The 21,354-nt window shown below is 43.9% G+C and overlaps 1 protein-coding gene across 6 annotated transcripts in view; it reads left to right on the top strand.

Annotated features, from left to right (window-relative positions):
* The window catches only part of CAMK1D (calcium/calmodulin dependent protein kinase ID), a 449,243-nt gene that overhangs the window by 317,670 nt on the left and 110,219 nt on the right, over positions 1-21,354 (top strand). The window contains exon 1 of one of the 6 annotated variants that reach the window (XM_033209183.1): positions 16,873-18,455. The exons of the other annotated variants lie outside the window; for them this stretch is intronic. Coding sequence (XP_033065074.1) covers positions 18,328-18,455 — 128 coding nt within the window. The 5' untranslated portion in view covers positions 16,873-18,327. Of the gene's footprint in view, positions 1-16,872; positions 18,456-21,354 lie in introns of those variants that run through there. 6 annotated transcript variants of the gene reach the window in all.

Raw genomic sequence — 21,354 nt, 5'->3', positions numbered from 1 at the left:
CTCAGATTATAATGCCAGTAACTGGGGCCAATGGGGATTTTATAATCATACAGTCCCCATTACAGAGAAACTGAATCTTAGTATGTAAAATCAATGCCCAGTGTTACATTACAGTAGGTCAGAGTTGTTTCCAAAAAAGTTCATCTGATTTTTCTTTTTTTGTTTTTTGGTTCCATCCAAGCAATAGCTGGTCACTATTAAGAAGATAGCTAACTAACTAGTTCTCAAATATACCTGAGGTTTTTCTAAAGTTTAACCATTTAAAAAATAAATCTGTCATTTGTCACATATTTGTATAATGAGCAGCTTTAGTCAATATCATAACCTGTCTCTCTAGAAGTTAACACAACTGTGGTGCCATTCCTATTGGACCGCCACACTCCACCACAGAGTGGAGTCGGGTGAAAGATTGGGTGACTGGATTGGCCATTTCACCGAGTTCTATGAATGGGTCTTACTCACAGGGCTCAGAACAGAAGCCACCAGACCCACAGGCCATGAGAATCTAGTCCCGCAGCTGTCTTGGCTCCTGGTGAGTTAGGTCAACTGCTCATACCTTAGCAATAGACACTGCCATTGCACAGATCAGGCTCTGTCAAACAGCAGCAGCACCTTTCATACGTTGCCCAGATACTTTTAAAGACAAATTTGAGTGGGCCGGGTGTGGTGGCTCATGCCTGTGAACCCAGAACTTTGGGAGGCCGAGGCGGGTGGATCACCTGAAGTCAGGAGTTTGAGACCAGCCTGGCCAATATGGTGAAACTCCGTCTTCACTGAAAATACAAAAATTACCCAAGCATGGTGGCATGTGCCTGTAGTCCCAGCTACTCAGGAGGCTGAGAGAGGAGAACTGCTTAAACCTGGGAGGCGGAGGTTGCAGTGAGCCGAGATCATGCCACTGCACTCCAGCCTGGGTGACAGAGTGAGACTCCATCCCCCCAAAAAAGAGACAAATTTGAGTTCAATAAAGGAGAAACGAGAAGCTGTCACAAAGTAAACTTTCGTATTTATTCAAACGTTTGCATTCCATAGATGAATCATGCAGGGTTGGATCGTTGAGTCACTCTTCTTGGTGAGCCAAAAGTCACCCAATACTGGGAATAATTTCCCAGCTTTTTGAAACGCATGTGTGTGTGTAAATGGGCAAAGGGTAAGTTATTCAAAAGACCCAATTAGTGAAGTTTATTAACTCTTACTGCAGGTATGTCCACAGCTGTGCTATATTCATCGTCTTTTTTCCAGCCTTTTAAATACAATTTTAAGGAGAAGCCTCATTAGGGCAAGGTTAAAAAGTAGAATATTGTTTATGTAAAACCCTCGGCATTTCATATGAATGTACTTAATTACAGTCAGCAGGCTGCCATCATTGCTGGAATAGAAGGACGACTTCATTGTAATCATGATCATTATTATCTTAGTTTTGTAGGAGACATTGAGTGAAAATGGCTAGGGACCAGTAACAGTGTGGGCATTTTGAGACGTTTATCTGCTATAGCTGGTCCTCCCAGATGATGCCCTGTTTTCAAGAGTTTTCCACCTCTAAGGTGATAACATTCAAAAAGAAGAGATTGATGTTATTGTGTTATATTTTTTAAAAAGAGGGAAAAAAAGAAGAGAAATTACCCCAAGAATGATTCATCAAGTTTTAAAACTCAAGGGAAGTGGATATTATGGATGATTGACAGCTTATAAAATGACAACTGGAAATAAAATGGGTTTTGTCAAGCTTTGTGAGTGGAGCGTGGAGTGGTGCATTGCGATCTGCGATGGCAAGCATTGTGGCTTCTGTCATTCTTTTAAATGTTTTGAGAACAACCATTTAATGCATCTCCCATGGAAAGTCTATTTCTTATTGTATGAGTATAATGCAAGTTAAATATCACTTATTTTTCTTTTTGTTCTATTAAAGGATTCCCCTGCTGTGGTGGTATTGACAATAATATTGGTTCTAGGAACATGAAATAAAACCTGGTAACTATCATTGGACAGAATCAAAATATAGAGGCAGTGGCTAGGCTCTCTCTCATAGTCTAGCGTTCCTTCTCCGTATTGATCAGGGATCAGTTAAGTTAGTTGACATACACATTGTTTATTTAATGGGTTTTACACTATAGGTTTCTTCATGCCTGAATCTTGACCCCTCATTGGATACTGAAATCAATTTGATGAGTTATGACTGGCTTAAAAAGAAAATAGAACAGAATAGAAAATAATAGGCTGGGCCCAGTGGCTCACCCCTATAATCCCAGCATGCTGGGAGGCTGAGGCAGGCGGATCACCTGAGGTCAGGAGTTTGAGACCATCCTGCCAACGTGATGAAACCTCGTCTCTATTAAAAATACAAAAAATTAGCTGGGCGTGATGGTGAACGCCTGTAATCCCAGCTACTCAGGAGGCTGAGGCAGGAGAATCACTAGAATCCGGGAGGCAGAGGTTGCAGTGAGCTGAGACTATACCACTGCACTCCAACCTGGGTGACAGAGCGAGACTCCATCTCAAAAAAAAAAAAAGAAATAAAAAGAAAATAATAGAATAATAGTGTACCATGCATCATAACGATAATAAAATCTTGTTTTATGCACCTCTTATTTCACTTCCATGAACGATGTGTTTGTATAAAGTATGCTGGTTTAGGGAGACCAGCCTGGTCTTCAGTTGTGAGTATGGCTCCGTATGGACAATGCTACTCAAAGTAAATGCAACCAGCAATGAAGGACATTGTTCCTAACAAGGCCTTGAGCCAGAATTCTCTTGTTCAGGCTTCTTGCCAAGGGCTTAGACATGCATTCTGCCAGTGTCATCAAAGTATGATGGATGGTTCGTGCTAGTCTAAAAGTAGCGATATCTCACGTCGCTGGAGTGTCTAGGGACAAGAATGCTTTTATTAATCAAGCAGCCGCATTAACTAAAAGTGATGCTCACTGTTAACCACCGGTTTCATGATGCCAGGCAGTACTTGAACATCTTCATGGGATATATCATAATAACTTAGCATCCTTATTTACCACTCAGTTATACTGAATTCATTTCATCTTTATCCATTTAGATAATTACAGTGCAGTAGTCCTCCCTTATCTGAGGGGGGTGTGTCCCAAGACCCCAGTGGATGTAGAAATGGCAGATAGTAGATATACACTAAAGGTTTTTAATCTGATCACTGAGATGGCTTCTAAGTGACTAACTGGCAGGTAGTATAGACAGCGTGTGGATGGTTGGGCTGGACAAAGGGATGTTTCATGTCCTGGGTGAGACAGAGTGGGATGGCACAAGATTTCATAGCTGCTTGGAATGGCTCACAATTTAAAATGTGTTAATTGTTTTTATGTGGAATTTTCCATTTAATATTTTCAGACCACAGTTGACGGCAGGTAACTGAAACTGAGGCTAAGGGGGCTACCGTATCCTTCTGAAATTCAGCCCCACAGCACAGCAGTGTAGATGGAGATAGAATGTGGAAAGGGCTGGGCGTGGTGGCTCATACCTACAATCCCAGCACTTTGGGAGGTCAAGGCATAAAGATCGTTTGAGCCCAAGAGTTCAAGACCAGCCTGGGCAATATAGTGAGACATCATCTCTATAAAAAATTTTTCAAACCCTTAGCCGAGTATAGTGGCGTGCGCCTGTAGTCCCAGCTACTTGGGAGGCTGAGGTGGGAGGATTATAATCATGTGTTTTTGTTTTAAATAGCTTAAGTCTGGGAGGCAGAGGTTATAGGGACCCAAGATTGTGCCACCGCACTCCAGCTTGGGCAACAGAGTGAGACCCTGTCTCAAAAAAAAAAACAAAGTGTAGAAAAGATCTCTGTTTTCTATTCATTCTCTCAATTATTCTTTGAAACAAGCAATCTTTAAGCACCTGCTTTGTGCTGTGCTCTTAGAATACAAAAGTAGGTGATACCTTGGCCGTTGGCCCAGAGGAAGAAACAGATATATGCGCATCATGGCCATTTAGGGTGGGATGCACTAGAATAGAGGCAGATACATGTGAAGGTATCTGGGATTTTAAAGGAAGATGGACAAACTGCGTGGTTTGGGAAGACATTACCCATCACAGAGATATTTAAAATACAACTTAACAGGCACATAAAAGAGTTTTCCAGCTGGAGAGAGATAGGGGTTACAGAAGGAGTGGGGGACAGTTCCCAGCCCCAGGACATAGCCTGGAATTTGCTCCTTTCATCCAGCAGTGGATGTACTTTAGCTGTCTGTTGCTTCTTTTGCTTAAAAATAGAATTCAGAAAAAAATTAATTCCGGTTATTCAGCCTGCCAATTAGTGGAGGCCTGGCTAATTAAGGTTTCACTGTAAGTTTGGCGTATCAGAAGCAGTATCACAATCACGTGTTTTTGTTTTAAATATGTTAAGTTTTTGTTACTCTATTTGTGTTGACTGGGGTAGAATGTGTCTGTGTCATTTTGATTTTGAGTTCTCACTAATCCATATCCTTTTGGCATCCCATATCCTCTTCCCAACAAGAATTTAAAGTGTTTATTAAAAAGGAGAGGAGAGGTAGAGGGTCAAATAAAACATCTGCAGCAAGGCAGGTGGCCAAAGCCTGTGGAGGAAGGACAGGAAATGTCTGCTGGAGCTTGTTATAGAGCAGACGCAGAGTGAGCACAGTCAGAAAATAGATAGGGAAGGGAAGACTTGCTCGGCTCTGGGGAATTCCAGAACGTAGAGGGCAGAGGCCAATTTATTCAACATGATCGTTTCTTGTCTCTAATCTCTCTTGGATTCTTTGAGTATGAGGAGGACAAGTGAAGGTTTTGAGGAAGCATGGCATAGCAAGAACACCAGGGGCCTCGCATACCTGCCTTTGAAGTTCATCACGTTAGGCAAGACCCTCTCAGAGCCTACGTTCATAGCTGTAAAATTAGCCATAAACATGCTCCCTCCAAGGCCTTCTGTTGGGAGGATTTATAAGGATTTATGCTTAGCACAGAGTGCAGGCCATAGGAGATGCTCAGTAAATGGGTTCCCCTCCGGCCCGACCTCTAACCCCACGTGGAATCCTGTGTTAGACGTTGACTAAGAGTGACCCACGCGGCATTGTCATTGCCACGGCTAGAGCCCCCGTTGTATTTAGTTTAACCTTCGCTCTCTAAAGGTCAGAATACATTTCTACAACACAGTACATTTTAGTGCTGCGCACACGGTACAGTCATTTTTCTGAGGGCCTTGACAGTCCCTCCAGAGGTTCCTATGTGCCCCTTGCACTCCGCCACCTGTGCTATGGGGCTAGTATCCCGCAGTGACAGTGCACTCCCAGCTTACGCCTGGGAGACATTCTTAAAGTCCCAGTGGTGACTGATATGTTTACATGCTGTTTATGAGAGAGATGGAGTTTGAGTGGTGATGGGAGGGAGGGAAGGAGAAGAAGGAAGCGTCGTAACTCCATCTGACGGGCACAGAAGCAGAGGAAGAGTAACACGTGTGCTGTGCGTACCCCCTTCCCTTCTTGCCACCCAATCCCTGATCCCAGTTGGATCTCAATGTAGAATAATAAAACTGTGATCAAGATCACGTAAACACAATTTAGTTTTTTGTTAAGCTCCATAATATACTTCTGCGCTTGTTTCTATAAAGCTTCAGATGACCTCAGCAAAAGAGTTGACGCTTTGCCTGTAATATAATTTGCATGTCCCCATCCTCTTTAAAAGTGCCAGTTTCCTTGAATCATTTTACAGATATTAACTCCCAAGACAGTGTAAGCATCATGGCCTTTTGAACAGGTGGGCTGTTGTCTTCTATCCATTTTGAGGTTGTTAGGGACTCTCTGGGTAATAGACTCTTTCTAATCTACACTATTATTGGTTATTAAATATGGATGACTTGTTTGATGTAGTGGGGCTTGTTTTAAATGACCCCGTTAGGCCAGGCATGGTGGTTCACACCTGTATTCCCAGCACTTTGAGAGGCCAAGGCGGGAGGATCACCTGAAGTCAGTGAGCCACTGTGCCTGACCCGGAGTTGCACCTCTTAACAGCATCCCAGTTCGAGTCTCAGCCATGGAGCAGGCATCCATGCCCTGGGGACTGAACTGTGGCATGGGAGTGGGGGGCACAGATCTTTTGGCAAAAGGTGGCCGCCCAGATCCAAGCCTCAGACATCTTTCTTCCTTGTTAGACCTTCCTCCTGGATGAGTCATCTGTGTGGGGGGCGGGTGAGAACCTCCTTGTGGAGGCTTTGGGAAAGCCGACGTGGAGCTTGGAGCCTCCACAGTTATATAAATGGAAAGTTAGAAAAAAACAAAAAGGCCTTGTGGGCTTGTAAAGATGGAATACCTTGTAGCTGAGAAAATTCTTGGCTGAGAAAATGTGAGGAGTGCTAAGGCGGTGGTTGGAGGATTTTTTTTTTTTTTCTTGGTAAAGGGAGACAGTGGCTACAGAAGGCACCAGCTGTCCCCACCTCTTTCCCGTTGTTGAAACAAACATGAAAATGGAAAGGACTTTGCAATGCAGAGTCTAAGGAGGGAAAATGAAAATATGACAGATAGAACTGAATGCATTCTGAAATCTTAGGGGAATAAAAATATGTAGTATCGAGATAGCCCAAAGCTAAGAGTCTGGAAACTCAGAAACAGCAAGAAGCTTTTTCACAAGAAAAGGAAACTCAGTGCTCTAGGTACATAGAGGTGGAGAGGAGGGCCTGTGTATTTTAATCTGTCACCCAATGTCTTGCATAGCTGTAAGATTATCGAGTGATTCAGTTTCCTCTCTGTAGCAACATCCATGAAAATATCTGTTTACTTAATGCCTCGGGAAAACATTCAGATTTATAATTTAATCAGTTTCAAAGTATTTCTGCCAGGTTTTGTTACTTTAATTTAACTTTTCTATTATGTGGGTAGCTGGTGGATTGCAGGCATATTTAGCGATTGGGAAGTGTCTAAGGAAAGATTACCTTTGATAAAAAGCCAGTAGGAAGGGAACTGAAGGACGCAGAGTGGATGCCTGCAATTTCTTGTTTTCATTTCCCCGGCCCTGGAGTCGGACTGCATAGGTTTGCATCCTGACTCTTCAATTTACCATGTGACTTTGAGCAAACTTCTTAACTTCTCTGTGCCTCAGTGTCCTCTAAAAAGTGATCATAATAGTATTTACCTCATAGATTGTTACGAGGATTAAATTAAATACTGTATAAATGCTTAGAGCAGTATACCATCTTTCAAAAGAAAATTAAATGTTACCATTTGTAACTACAACTTCAAAGACACTTAATTTCTTCTTTGGTTTTCCCACTTACAACCCAAAGTATATTTCTGTAAATGGGCACAATACCTGGATCCAGATGTAATGACGTTGATCTACATTGTAAGTAACACGCTACTGCCACCAGAGTATTTCTGGACCATGTCTTGATAACTTTCAGTAATTTGGCTGTACCCTGTCCTTCATTCCATACATGTTTATGGAGCATATATTATATGCTAGAAATGACATGAACTATGGAAAATATAAACATGAAAAATAAAGAGCCCACAGATTAGTGACAAAGACAGAGAAGAAACAAATGCCTTTGATACAGTATTTTGTACATCAAAGTTTTTAGCCCTCTTGACAGTGGCTTGAGAGACCGGATGCACAGACTTCTTTTGGGCTCCGGTCCTGCAAGTTGTGGGATGGGGGCCGGGATAATTTGCCACCAGCAAGCTTGGGTTAAGCCACCTGCTGCTGCCCAGAATGTGATCCAACCTTTCCCAGTGAAAATGCAACTTTAGGAGTCAGGACCCAGGCAAGAGGGGGAGTGTGTAAAGAACTACAGTGTATTCCACTAAAATCAAATAACTAATCACAAGCAAAACCTCTAGTATATAAACAGAGGCATCCGGGCTGAACACAACCCCACCAGTGACATGTACTTCCGAGTGTACACCAGGGTATAAAAAGTCATACAAATATCTGTTGTGTTTGACATTTGATCAATCACTATTGGAGTTTTCATCAACTTGTTCAGACTGTAACATGGGTCTTTGCTGGGTGGATTAAGGCTTTGAATGTATTGCTTGTTTATGGCATCATGCAGTCAAAATCCATCTTCCACGTAAGCCTGCTGTTGGATAGAGCTCCCAGTCATGAAAGTCTGTCCTCTTTTTCTCCCCTTCTATTTCTTGGTATTAATTTCAGCTTAATCAAGCCTTCTGGCCCTGTGATTCCAGGAACAGTTGGGTTCTGGCTAAAAGCAAAAGAGAAAACCGCCTGTTTTAGTCGCATAAGGTGATGTGGCAAAAGAACTTGTTTCTGAAGAATCCAAGATCTAGCCATTTTCAGCAGCGGCCATAGCGGACTGGAACAGGGGCGCCACCTGCAGGCTAAGGGGAAAAACACAGAGCGAGAAGCACCCTTGCTTTACAGGGCAGGCATTTAAAGGCAAAGGAAATTCAGTCCCTCTGTGAGAGACAGTAAAGAACTCAGCAGGCTCTCTTGTAGATAAATATGCATGAGAATGCATCGTTGGAAGAGCTCTCACGTATTCACTTCATTCCTGCCTTTGGAGTTTCAGAATGTTTTACATTTTATGTTCATTTATATTTTTGTCAGAGTATGGAGATCCTAAAATCATCTCCCAGGGAACTTGCTGCTTCTTGGTACTGCTTGCTGCTCTTTTCAGAGAGAGCAGTGCCACGCAAAGTATTCTGCACTCTCATAAGAAGAGGTGAATGTCATTGTGTTCCCTGTGAATATGAGGCAGGGAAGGACACTCTGGCCCGGAGCCAGAGTCCTCACACCACTTTGGTGTCTGGCCTTTCCAGCAGGTCTAAATATCTGCTCCATCTACACCCTATTTTTACAGAAACAACAGTGCTAATCTAGAATGAAGAGAATATTGACAGCAATGGTGATCAAACGTTCGTTTTTCAGTATGCCGTGAAAAATGGCTTGGTCCAAAATAAAATTCTGTCCCTATATTTCTATCTAGATGCATACCTCCCATAAAGGTAAAATGTTTTTCTCGGACGTAATTTCAGATTCTCTGTGTGCCCTACCAACAGATCAGATTTCTCCTAAGTTTTTCAGTGGAAAATGTGATCGGCAAATGGATCAGCTGTTCCTCTGTTAGCTTTGTTGATTGATGCTTTTGAGGGACAGAGTAGGTTTATGTGCTGATTTGTGCCTTTTATCAGGCAAAAGGGACATGGCAGATGTGGAAGATGCTTTTAAGAACTTCACCAAGAAGCTTGAGGGCCACCCTAAGGGAAGCTCTGCTCTCCTTCCGCTGAAGCTCTCCAGGGACAGTAGGAGCTGATGTTTTCGGAAGCATCGCGCTGCATGGGGTCCGTGTCACAGGTTTAGGAATGTCAGGATGCAGCCCTGTGTCTAGAGTGCTTACAGCTAGGACAGGCGCACACGTAACTATAATAACAAGCCAGCCTGGAGCAGCGCCGTGGAGGGGCACACAGGATGAAGAAGGGTGTCTTAGCTGGAGTTGCTACAACAGAACACTGTAAACTGGGCAGCTTAAATGCGGATGTATGTTTCTCACAGTTCTGGAGGCTGGAAGTCCAAGACCAAGGCAGCGGCTGATTCAGTTCCTGGTGAGGGCTCTCCTCCTGGTTTGCAGACGGCCTCCTTCTCACTGTGTTCTGGCACAGTGGACAAGAAGACGGCTCTAGCGTCTCTTCTTATAGGGACACTAATCGCATCATGGGGGCCCCACTTGTTTGACATCATCTAATCTGATCATCTCCCAAAGGGCCCACCTCCTAATACCATCACACTGGGGGTTAGGGTTTCAATATGTGAATTTGGGGGTAGGGGAGACTAACATTCAATCCATAACAGAGGGGAAGATTCAGCTGTAGGATTATCAGGCTGAGAGAATTAGACTCTATTACCTCCCCCACCTACACACACCCCCCTGTACTGATGAGAAAAGTAAAGCAGCAAAGGGGAGGGTACTGAGCTTAGCAGCAGCCGGCTTCATTGTCAGTTCCATACCTGGGAGAGCCTCAGAGCCCACCCTCTGTGAAAGGAGGAAAGCATGAGCATGTAAAAAATATATACTTCTCCATGGAAAAGATGGTTTTGACATTCCTGGAGGCATGGTACCTATTTCAGATCTCCTTAGAGCTTCTGTTAAATGGGTGCCTCTCTCTTTTTTTGAGACGGAGTTTCGCTCTTGTTGCCCAAGCTGGAGTGCAGTGGCACCATCTCAGCTCACTGCAACCTCTGCCTCCCAGGTTCAAGCAATTCTCTTGCCTCAGCCTCTGAGTAGCTGGGAGTACAAGTGCACACCACCATGCCTGGCTAATTTTTTGTATTTTTAGTAGAAACAGGGTTTCACCAAGTGAGTGCCGCTTTTAAGTCAAACAATAGGCAACGTGTGGACAATGCCTTTAGTTTATCTAAGACCTGTTTTGGCTTTGGGGTTTCCATGAGATGCATTTTATCCTGAGGTTGGCGAAGTGCAGCACTAGGTTAACTTTGCTCCCACGAATTCCAAGGGTGTCCCTTGCTAACTGGCTTCTCACAGCAATGACATTTGAGGCCGGAATGGTCTGTCTGTCAGCACAGTACACAGTTGTGCACTGGTGGCTTATTGGTTAAAACAAAAACCAAAAAGAAATAGGGAGGGAATGCAGACTTGGATCCATGTTTGTAGAAATCTGAGCAGGGAGAAAGGAAGAAAGGAGGGTTGGAGCACCCCTACGTGTCCTCCCTTGAGTTGCGGATGGATGCCCAGCAGCCCAGCGTCTAGACCTCAGCTGGTTTGTCAACACACCAAGCGTGGATCCTTTTGTCAGAACAGAATCCCTCAACAGAGACAGAATGCCAGTATGATTGATTCATAATAAAATGTGTAATTATCCAGTGGGCTCATGTTGACTAAGTAGCATCATCTTTCCCCTTTAGGCAAAAATACTTAGAAAGGCAAACTATAATCAGAAGATCGCTTGGATGGATGGGATCAGAGCAGGAGGAGGCAATGGGGTTATGTTGACAGCTGGTGCCATCAGGCTATGATAGATGGTCTGGAACCCTCACCTCCACTGTGAGGACATCCCTGCCACAGCCCATGGTCACGGCGTGTAGCCAGGACTCTGCTTTCCCCGTGTGGTCCTGTGGAGCAGCTGCTGACTGGGAAGGGGGTGGGCTTCTCTAAGTCTCTTATCTATGATCCCCCTGCTGACCAACCCCACTGTCAACCCCCCACCCCCGTAGGCATAGGCATGTTATATCTTTAGAATATGAATCCAGACAACTGTCTACCTTCATACATGGCATAGTCCCCAAAACATGCACCCCTGTGCAAAATGGAACAGTACACTTACATGCTCCCAGCCCAGAGAGGTTTAAAAGTATATTTATATTTTTAATTATAATTTTAAAATAGAAAATATATTTATATATCTATAAGTAGGTGCATTAAGGCGAGGTGCAGTGGCTCACGCCTGTAATCCCCGCACTTTGGGAGGCCAAGGCAGGTGGATCACGAGGTCAAGAGTTAGAAACCAGTCTGGCCAACAAGGCGATAACCCTGTCTCACTAAAAATACAAACAACTAGCTGGGCTTGGTGGCAGGTGCCTGTAATCCCGTCTACTCAGGAGGCTGGCAAGAGAATCGCTTTAACCCAGGAGGCAGTGGTTGCAGTGAGCCGAGATCACACCACTGCACTCCAGCCTGGGCAACACAGCAAGACTCCATCTCAAAAAAAAGAATAAATAAATAAATAAATACATAAAAATAGATAGGTACATTAAATTACACACACACACAGTGTCTAATTATCCCTAGCTTTTTAGTTACCGGTTTTTATTGATACATAATGCTTGTACCTATTTGTGGGGTGTACATGATGTGTTACTCACATTACTTCAGATATTTGTCTCTTCTATGTTGGGAACACCTCAAGTCCTCTCTTCTAGCTATTTTGGAATAGACAATGCAGTGCTGTTAATTAAAGTCCCCCTACTCTGCTGTGGAACATTAGAACTATTCCTTCTATCTAACTGTACGTTTGTATCCATTCACCAACCCTCCTCAGAGGCCCCCAGCACCCTTCCAGCCTCTGGTATCTATCATTCTACTCTCCACCTCCATGAGATCCACTTTCTCAGCTACCACATAAGAGTCAGTCATCACAGTTCTTGATGATGTATTTCCCTATGCCTATAGCTTTTTGCTTTTCATTCTTTTATAACTAAATCTGAACATTGGCCTACCTAGAGTCCAGTGACCGTCCAGTTGGTCACTTCTGTTCTATGTGATCAGTTCCATCTTTGTCTCTTCTCAGATGCATGACTACTGCGATATCTTCGTTTCTTATCACTAGCTACTTCAGATGCATTTTATCATTTTCTTCTTTTAAAATAAATAGTAGGAAAATGCCCCAAATATTCAACAGACAGTTGAACAAATACTGCTCTGTAGATGGATACAGCGATTCTGTGCAAACTTAACTTTTAGCTTGAAGTGGTTGGCACAATACAAGGCGCAAATTATTGGTGGGAAAGTCTAGCTTTTGCATAGAAAAGGTGATGTCACCATGTGATATAACATAGTATGCTGTGTTTTCAAAAATTAAATATACAAAAGTTAGGGAAGCTGCTAAGCACAGTCAGATTATACTTGGATCTCAGGCGGAGAAGCGTGGGATGGCATTTGGCTTTTTTTTTTTTCTTTTTTTTTTTTGAGATGAAGTCTTTCTGTCACCGAGGCTGAGTGAGAGTGGTGCAGTCTCAGCTCATTGCAGTCTCCACCTCCTGGGTTCAAGCCTCAGCCTCCCAAGTAGCGGGAATTACAGGTGCGCACCATGACACCCAACTAATTTTTGTATTTTTAGTAGAGACAGGGTTTCACCATGTTGTCTAGGCTGGTCTCGAACTCCTAACCTGAAGTGATCCACCCGCCCCAGCCTCCCAAAGTGCTAGGATTACAGGTGTGAGCCACTGCGCCCGGCCCATTTTGCCTACTTTAATAAATTTAGTAAATAGTTATTGAATGCCTGCTGTGTCAGACACAGTCCTAAGCATCTATCGCCAAGTTCTAACAAGGGGGAGCATGAGGGGACACCTTCCTGGTGCCTTCATGATACCGCCTTGCACTTTATCTCTCTGAAGTCGTTTTGAAATCCCTTAGACCAGGGACTCTCAGCCTTGGTGCAGTTGACATTTGGGGCTGGAGAATTCTTTGCTGCAGAGGATTTCTTGTGTATTGTAGGATGTTTAGCAGCACTCCTGGCTTCCACCCACTAGATGCCAATAGTATCCCCAGTCTCCAGACATTGTCATATGTCCCCTGCGGGGCAGAATCACCCCAACTTGAGAACCATTGCATCAGACCCTCCAGCTTTCTTGACTTTGCCAGAAAAATTTGCACTGGGCCTGCCTACTGTTCCATCTCAGTGCTGTACGTGTTGAGCTAATTTGTTCAAAAGCCTCAGAGTGGTGCATGGGAGACAGGCTCTGGGAGTGAAAATGCGGTTGGTTCATAGCAATAAGTATGTGCCGTGTCATGAGAACTTGTCACACTTAGTGTTTTGCACACCCAGCACCCTGCACCTTCTTTGCCCCATTCCTTCCCCCGAGATGAAGGCTGCGACTGCGTCATGTGAACTGGAACACTTCAACTAAATTAACAGTATGGCATCATGCAGAGAGTGGGCCTGGAACATTGGCTGAATTTTTTTAAACTATATTTCTGGAATTGAACTAGTATCTTGACCCAGTGTGCACACTTAGCATGGTGTTCACTGCAATTCAAGACGAGAGTAGAGGCCAGGCTGCTACCATCAACCACGGCCCAGCTGTCAGGACTGTCTCATTAGAGCAAGGAGGGTAGCAAGGGAGTGGACTGGCAACACCAGATCCCGTCCGTGAGCAATGCTTCTACCCAGATAAATCAGGGTATATGTATTCACTGGGGATACGCCGTGATATTTTCTCATTTTAAATGTATTGGTCAGTGTTAAAAACAGAATGCCGGCCGGGCGCGGTGGCTCAAGCCTGTAATCCCAGCACTTTGGGAGGCCGAGACGGGCGGATCGCGAGGTCAGGTGATCGAGACCATCCTGGCTAACACGGTGAAACCCCGTCTCTACTAAAAAATACAAAAAACTAGCCGGGCGAGGTGGCGGGCGCCTGTAGTCCCAGCTACTTGGGAGGCTGAGGCAGGAGAATGGCGTAAACCCGGGAGGCGGAGCTTGCAGTGAGCTGAGATCCGGCCACTACACTCCAGCCCGGGCGACAGAGCGAGACTCCGTCTCAAAAAAATAAAACAAAAAACAAAAAAACAGAATGCCATTACCTGAGAAATAGTCCAGTGATAATGTACATTTCGTAGTCTTTTATTACATTTGGTTTAAAGTATTATTCAGCAGACATAACATCTTTTTAAAAAGCAGTCTTTCTATTGGTTTTGTAAGTAATTTTAAAAATTACATTTTGACTTTCAACATTTACTCCAATTTTTTGGTACAATTTTATAGCCAAGTTATGCTTTCACAGTGAACTATAAGGGAAATAATGAGGAACTCTTAACTGATTGTTCCTCGTGGTTGCCAGGAGAATCAGTATAATTAGGCTTGCGTGAAAACCACTGGATATTCCTCATAAAAAATAATCACCAGTATTCCCAGTAATATATTCAGTGCCGGGCAGCTTGGAGTAATGGAGACATCAGAAGAAAAATTGGTGATTATTGTTAGCAGAACCACCTCTTACTCAAGGCAACTGTCTGAAGTTTTGAAGTGGTCTTTTCTCCTTCCTAATGAGAATAATACATGTACATTTTTCTCCATAAAAAAAAGATTTTGACCAGCCCAGGCAACATAGACCCCATCACTCCAAAAGTAAAAAAAATTAGCCAGGTTTACTGGTACATGCCTGTGGTCTTAGCTACTCGGGAGGCTGAAGTGAGAGGATCACTTAAGGCCAGGAGTTCAAGACCAACCTGGACAACATAGAGAGGCTTCATCTCTACTAAAAATTAAAAAAAAAAAAAAATAGCTGAATGTGGTGGTGCACACCTGTGGTCCCAGCTACTTGGGAGACTGAGGTGGGAGGATCGCTTGAGCCCAGGAGTTCAAGGCTGCAGTGAGCCATGATTGCATCACTGCACTCCAGCCTGGGCAACAGGGTGAGACTCTGTAAAAAAAAAAAAAAAAAAAAGATTGCAAAGAAAGAATTTCAGCATTGAAAGATATAGATACTATACTGAAATTATTAACAAGTGCAGTGTATCATTATAGACCTGAAAGAAAGGGTGTATTTCATACTAAATTATCTGTATTCACAATGCTGAGGAGTTGAAAATTTCTTTTTCCCAGTGGGAGCTTCTCTTCTCCCATTCTCTACTGACCCCTTACAAAGTAAAAGCAGGATCCAAAGCTCATCCAACCCGTGTTTCATTTCAGCAAGCTGTTGACTCATGTTTTTTTGGTTCGATTTCTAGTTTTGTAGTGATTGAGCTGTCTCCTATTATATTAAAACATACAGTCTTGAAATAGGGTTCGAAAGACAACTTTTAATGATTCACAGACATTATTTGGTTTCTTTTAAGCAGGTAGAAAAAATACCAGCATTACCACTCACCTTGAATTTTGGCTTGATTTTGTCTAAATGGCAATATTTGATTTTTATACAGCATAAGAAAGTTTCTCGTCAGCTCTGGTTTATCTTACGCCTTTGCTTCAGTGACGGTACCCACAGGGTGGGAATCTTATGCCGGAAAGAGGGATTTTAATGAGTAGACACTCAAGCCACCAGGTGGCTCCCTTTGGTTTAAAAATCTCCACTTGGGGGAAATAAACGGACTTTTCCCAAGTAAATTTAGAATAATGCCCTAAAGTTATAATGTGAGCAGGTCTTTAGAGTTTCGAGCTGAAGTTACAGGTTTAGGGTTGTCCGTTGGAGGTTTTGGTTTCTTAGTTGAATGATTTGAAAACAGGTTATGATACAAGATCTTCACGACGGTTTTACCACACGCATCATGACTTGGAATCTTCGTTGGCTCGTCTTGTTTTTTTCATTCAAAGTTGAAATGCCTCACCTCTTCTTTCTTTTTCTCTCTACTAACCATTTTCTGCTGAGCACACCGTACCTTATCAGTCTCATAACTGGGCCGCCTAACTCTCCCTGAGACAGCACCGGGAGTTGACAGCCAGAGCATTTGTGAGTCGTGTGCTGCTCATCTGACTAACAGTCCCTGCTAGCCTTGCCTGCTTCTTTTGTATAGACCCCACTCTTGGGCACTTTCACATCTGCTAAGTCCACTGAAACCCGGTGGGGTAGATTCATCTCATCGAAAAGAAATAGAGATAAGGTGTGACAGTTACAAGGTATGAACTTCCCAAAGGTTCTCAAGGGAAGTTCCCCATTAAAATTGTTGAAGATGCACTGCTCCCGTCTGTAATCCCAGCACTTTGGGAGGCCAAGGCGGGTGGATCACCTGAGGTCAGGAGTTCAAGACCAGCCTGGTCAACATGATGAAACCCTGTCTCTACTAAAAATACAAAAATTAGCCAGGCGTGGTGGTGCATGCCTGTAATCCCAGCTACTTGGGAGGCTAAGGCAGGAGGATCACTTGAACCTGGGAAGTGGAGGTTGCAGTGAGCCGAGATCACACCACTGCACTCCAGCCTGGGTGACAGAGTGAGACTGTGCCAAAAAAAAAAAAAAAAAGAAAGAAAAGAAAAAGAAAACTGTAAAAGAATTTCCCTGATTTCATGAATGCACCACACTAGGTCTCTTGTGCAGGCTCTCCTTGTATCAAAAGAAATCTGGGAGGAAACAGTCCCCTGGCTCCTGTGGGCAGGGGTGAGGCAGAAAGGAGTAAGTAGGCTGGATTCAGCAGCCTTCAACAGAATCCTTTTTTGTTTTTTAGGGTTAGAGCCACTTTGCACTAACCTTTCCACTGACAGAACCACTCACCAGGAAACTAAAGGAAGTCAAGAATAACCCAGTGCCAGCACTGAACCACTGCGTCCCTGCCAGTCTTACTCCTCCTTCTTCAGGGAGCACTTTGTACCTGGAAAGGCTGTTTTCACAGTTATCCGAGGGTGAAACCTATGGATAACCCTCTTTTAGCAGGTGTAGGGGCTAGAAAATAATTGCTCATCGCATCCCAGCCTTTGGATTCCAGTCCTCTGGGAAGTGTGGCTGAGAAGTCAATATGGGGGGTCAGTTGCAAGCAATCCAGCTCAAGTTTTAGCACACAGAGGAATCGCCTGAGGATATCACTGAAACAAAGGATGCTGGGCCCTGCCTTCAGAGATGCTGATTCAGTGGGTCTGGGTGGGAAAGGGGGCGTGAATTTGCATCTAGAACAAGCTCCCAGGTGATACCAAGGACTGGTCCAAGGACAACCCTTTGAGTAGCAAGACCTTTAAGAACTTGCTCCTAATCCCCAGCTGTTGTCACTGGGAAGGAGGGATGCCTTTGGAGGTGAACAACAGAGCCACTCAAACCATTTTCCATCTGAACCACAGAGGACTGGATGTCACTCGGGACTCATGACTTGAATTAGGGTATAAAATAACCCAGCCTGGTCCGTCTGCAGAATTCCTAGTGAAGAGTCACTCTGGGGGTATCAATGAGAGAAGAGGCTGTGCATTGGAGCAGCATGGAGACAATGCACCTCTGGTTTTAGGCCTTCATTTATGGATGATTTTAGACAGTCCCGTTAAAGACACAGTTCCCTTGAACTTCACAGAAATGCTGAGTGATGACAAACCTTGGCAGGTCTGTGACCAGTCTCTTCCAGCAAGTTACTTCCAGGCATTCCTACTAATCTTTCAACCCACCCATTGCTTAAGGGTAATAAGATCTAGAGGTGACATGATAGATAAGACTGTTGACACATTCTTTAATCTCAACTAAGCAAACAGAGACTCATTGTCCCAAGCCAGTGACTGGCCCAATGCCCTGAATGTCTTAACAGAGTTTGACAGGGAAATAGGAGCCCTTCAACCCTTTTTTGAGAATGAAGCTACAATAGTAAGAAGATTATTCTTGCCTCTCAAATGACCCCGAAGAATCAATAAAGATTCAAAGGTTTTCCTCTCCACGGTAAGGAGGTCGTTCTTGGCAAGTTACTCTGAGAAGCCTGATGTATGCCTTGTCCTCCCTCAAGTCATTTCAGCCTTAGAACTGAATTAACTGCAGGCCAAGGACATACATGAACCACGTGAGTCATTTTTCAAAAGCAAATGACAGGGCACCTGTCTTCTGGAATTGGTGAATCCATTCAGCGGAGACTCTTGGCAAGGCTTAGTGTGAGATGATATAAATAGGCCCTGACCTGTGGGGCTTGTTGTCCTTGGGTGAGGTAGAGGCATTTGTACACAAAAAATCACAAACTGGCTAAACTGTGCCACGTGATTAGCAAACATGCTCATGCCCAATCAGCAAGATCTTCATCGTCAAGGGACTAATGTCTGGAGAAGCTTGGCTGTATGGAATAGCATGGCCATTAGTCTCATAGCCTGTTGTGGTTCCCCGCACATTTCAATTACTCGGTAAGTAATTCGAGACCAGTCACAGGCTTTTTTCTCATATAATGGACAGCCTTGATGAGGACTAGCAATTTCTTCGCTTCTTGTTCCAAATACATCCAACTTATAAAAACACCTTCTGGAACTCCACACAGGGAAGAATAGGATTTAATCACAGGAAATGTATCGGCAGGCTGTGCATTACTCAATTTAGCACTGTTGGGAGCAGGTTAAAATCTGGGATCCATGGTATTAGATGGCTCCAAGCTTCAAAATTTTGTGTTGCTTTCACTGGCTACCATCCACCATCCATCCATCCATCCATCCATCCATCCATCCAAAAATGTTTACTGAGCATCTACTAGGTGCCAGGGCCTTTGTAGGCATCAGGAATATAGTAGTGAACAAAATAGACCAGGACCCTGTGCTCACATAGCTTGTTACCTAGCGGAGGGTAACCCGTAGTAACAGGTGCACACATGCATGAACTAGGTGCCTCCAGATAGTAATCATTAGGCCACGTGGCTCAATGGGAAATGACTGCGGGGAGATGAGGGTCGCATGGACCAGTGCCTCCTTTGATAGACAAGCACTGGTTACGGACATGGCCCTAGACTCCAGGTGTCAGAATTGCCACTGTAGACCTAATATCTATAACAGAGGATTTTTGTAGGAGTTACTGAAACCCCTCACTGCCTTCTAAGTGCAGCAGGCTCTATAGCTAGAGGGGGCTCTGTTTCCCTGAGTGAGGTAGCTTTCTGAGGTCTCTTTTATAAGGGCATTAATCCCATTCACGATGGCTCCACTCTCATGACCTAATCACCTCCACAGGCCCCCGCTCCTAGCACCATCACCTTGGGTGTTAGAATTTTAGTACATGCATTTTGGGAGACAGTCCATGGTAGACTTTTTAAGATAACTCTAGGCCAGGCGCAGTGGCTCACACCTGTAATCCCAGCACTTTGGGAGGCCGAGGTGGGTGGATCACAAGGTCAGGAGTTCGAGACCATCCTGGCAACACAGTGAAACCCCGTCTCTACTAAAAATACAAAACAATGAGCTGGGCGAGGTGCCGGGCGCCTGTAGTCCCAGCTACTCGGGAGGCTGAGGCAGGAGAATGGTGTGAACCCGGGAGGCGGAGCTTGCAGTGAGCCGAGATCGCGCCACTCACTCCAGCCTGGGCGACAGAGCGAGACTCCATCTCACAAAAAAAAACAAAAAACAAAAAAAAAAACGTAACTCTGAATAATTTGAAAAGGAGTATAAGTTTTAAAGTTATCCCCAGAAGTTATAGAAATTTGCCCTTCAGCATCCTCATCTGTAAATGGAGAACATGATACTTCATAGAGAAGTTACGAGGAATTCTTAGCCAAGCACTGGGCACACAATAACCATCTGGCAAATGTTGGTTTCTTTCCCCCCCGCCTACCAAAGGATTTGGACCAGGTCAGGTCAAAGGTCCTTACCATTTACACTTGAAGCTGTAGGATTAAAATCCCTGTCCTAACAGAGTTTCTAACGTTAAGGCAGAAACAAAAGAAATGTGAGGCATGGATGGCCCTGATCACTAAAAGGGATGTGATCTGTTGGGAACTACTTGGAACAAGAGTGAGAAGTAGAAAAGAGTAAACAGTCAGGAAATGTGGTTTAATAAGTATGTGACAGAATATTGAAAGTGATAATTAGTATATCTCTAATGGAAGTATAATCGGTGCTCTTGGGGCATGTGGAAAATGGTGTGGGCTGGAATTTGAGTGTAGATGGGAAAAGGTAGAAAGGAGGGTGTTTCCAGTTCCACATGGGAGGAAGAACTGTATGAACACAGCATGGGGAAAAGAAGAAATGGACATGAAAAGGCTAAAGTCCCAGGTGTCAGGTGGTGTGTTTGTGTATTGCAGGCCCACAGGTCTTAAAGCAATCTCATTGAGTCACACTTAATTAATTTAGAATTTATCATTATTTAGAAGGAGACAAACTACAGTTTGGGAGAAGTGAGATTTATTAGGTGTTTGAACAGTCTGAACGGGAGAATTGTAGAATTTTTGCTTTAAAAGGGAAAGATGTTCGACCTCTTCCACGTAACAGATGAGGCGTCAGCAGCTGACAACGTTAGGTAGCTTCCCTGACCTCACACAGCTGGTTAATGACAGAACCCAAACTAATTAAATCCTGCATTTATTTCCCTGCATCATTTTCAGGGCATCTCATCTCAGAAAAGGAGAGGAAGATTATCTACTTAAGGAAATAAACTATTGAAAATACCACAGTAGTATTGATTACATAAAGGCATACAGGAATTGCAACACGGTACACGTGAACCTGCATCTTTTGCTACTGTGTAAGCTCATCACTAATGAATGAAAGCAAGACCTCCAAGAGGCAGAATAGTTACTATGTAAATTGAAAGGAATTTTTTTCTATTAAAATATGTCATTAATAATTGTGTTTATATCCTTGCAGTAGTTTAAAACTCCATTAGCAGATGTTTTTTATTTTTTTATATTTATTTTTGTTGTTGTTGTTGTTTTGACACTCTGTCACTCAGGCTAGACTCCAGTGGCATGATCTCAGCTCACTGCTACCTGCGCCTCCCAAGTTCAAGCAATTCTCATGCCTCAGCCTCCTGAGTAGCTGGGATTAGAGGTGCAGGCCACCATGCCCAGCTAATTTTTGTATTTATAGTAGAGACGAGGTTTCACCATGTTGGCCAGGTTGATCTCAAACTTTGACCTCGAGTGATCCACCCACCACGTCCTCCCAAAGTGCTGGGATTACAGGCGTGAGCCACCGCACCCGGCCTCCATTAGCAGGTTTTTAAATGTATTTCTATCTGTTTGTCTGGGCTGCCTTCTGTTTTAACAGAGTGAGGAAAAGGGCATCCCTGTGCATGGAGAAAGGTTTGTGTTCTGGGGCTTTCCAAGTC

Source organism: Trachypithecus francoisi, unplaced genomic scaffold, assembly GCF_009764315.1.
Source record: "Trachypithecus francoisi isolate TF-2019V2 unplaced genomic scaffold, Tfra_2.0 Lachesis_group9, whole genome shotgun sequence".
In the NCBI taxonomy this organism is placed as follows: domain Eukaryota; kingdom Metazoa; phylum Chordata; class Mammalia; order Primates; family Cercopithecidae; genus Trachypithecus; species Trachypithecus francoisi.
This window is presented reverse-complemented; position numbering and strand designations above follow the sequence as displayed.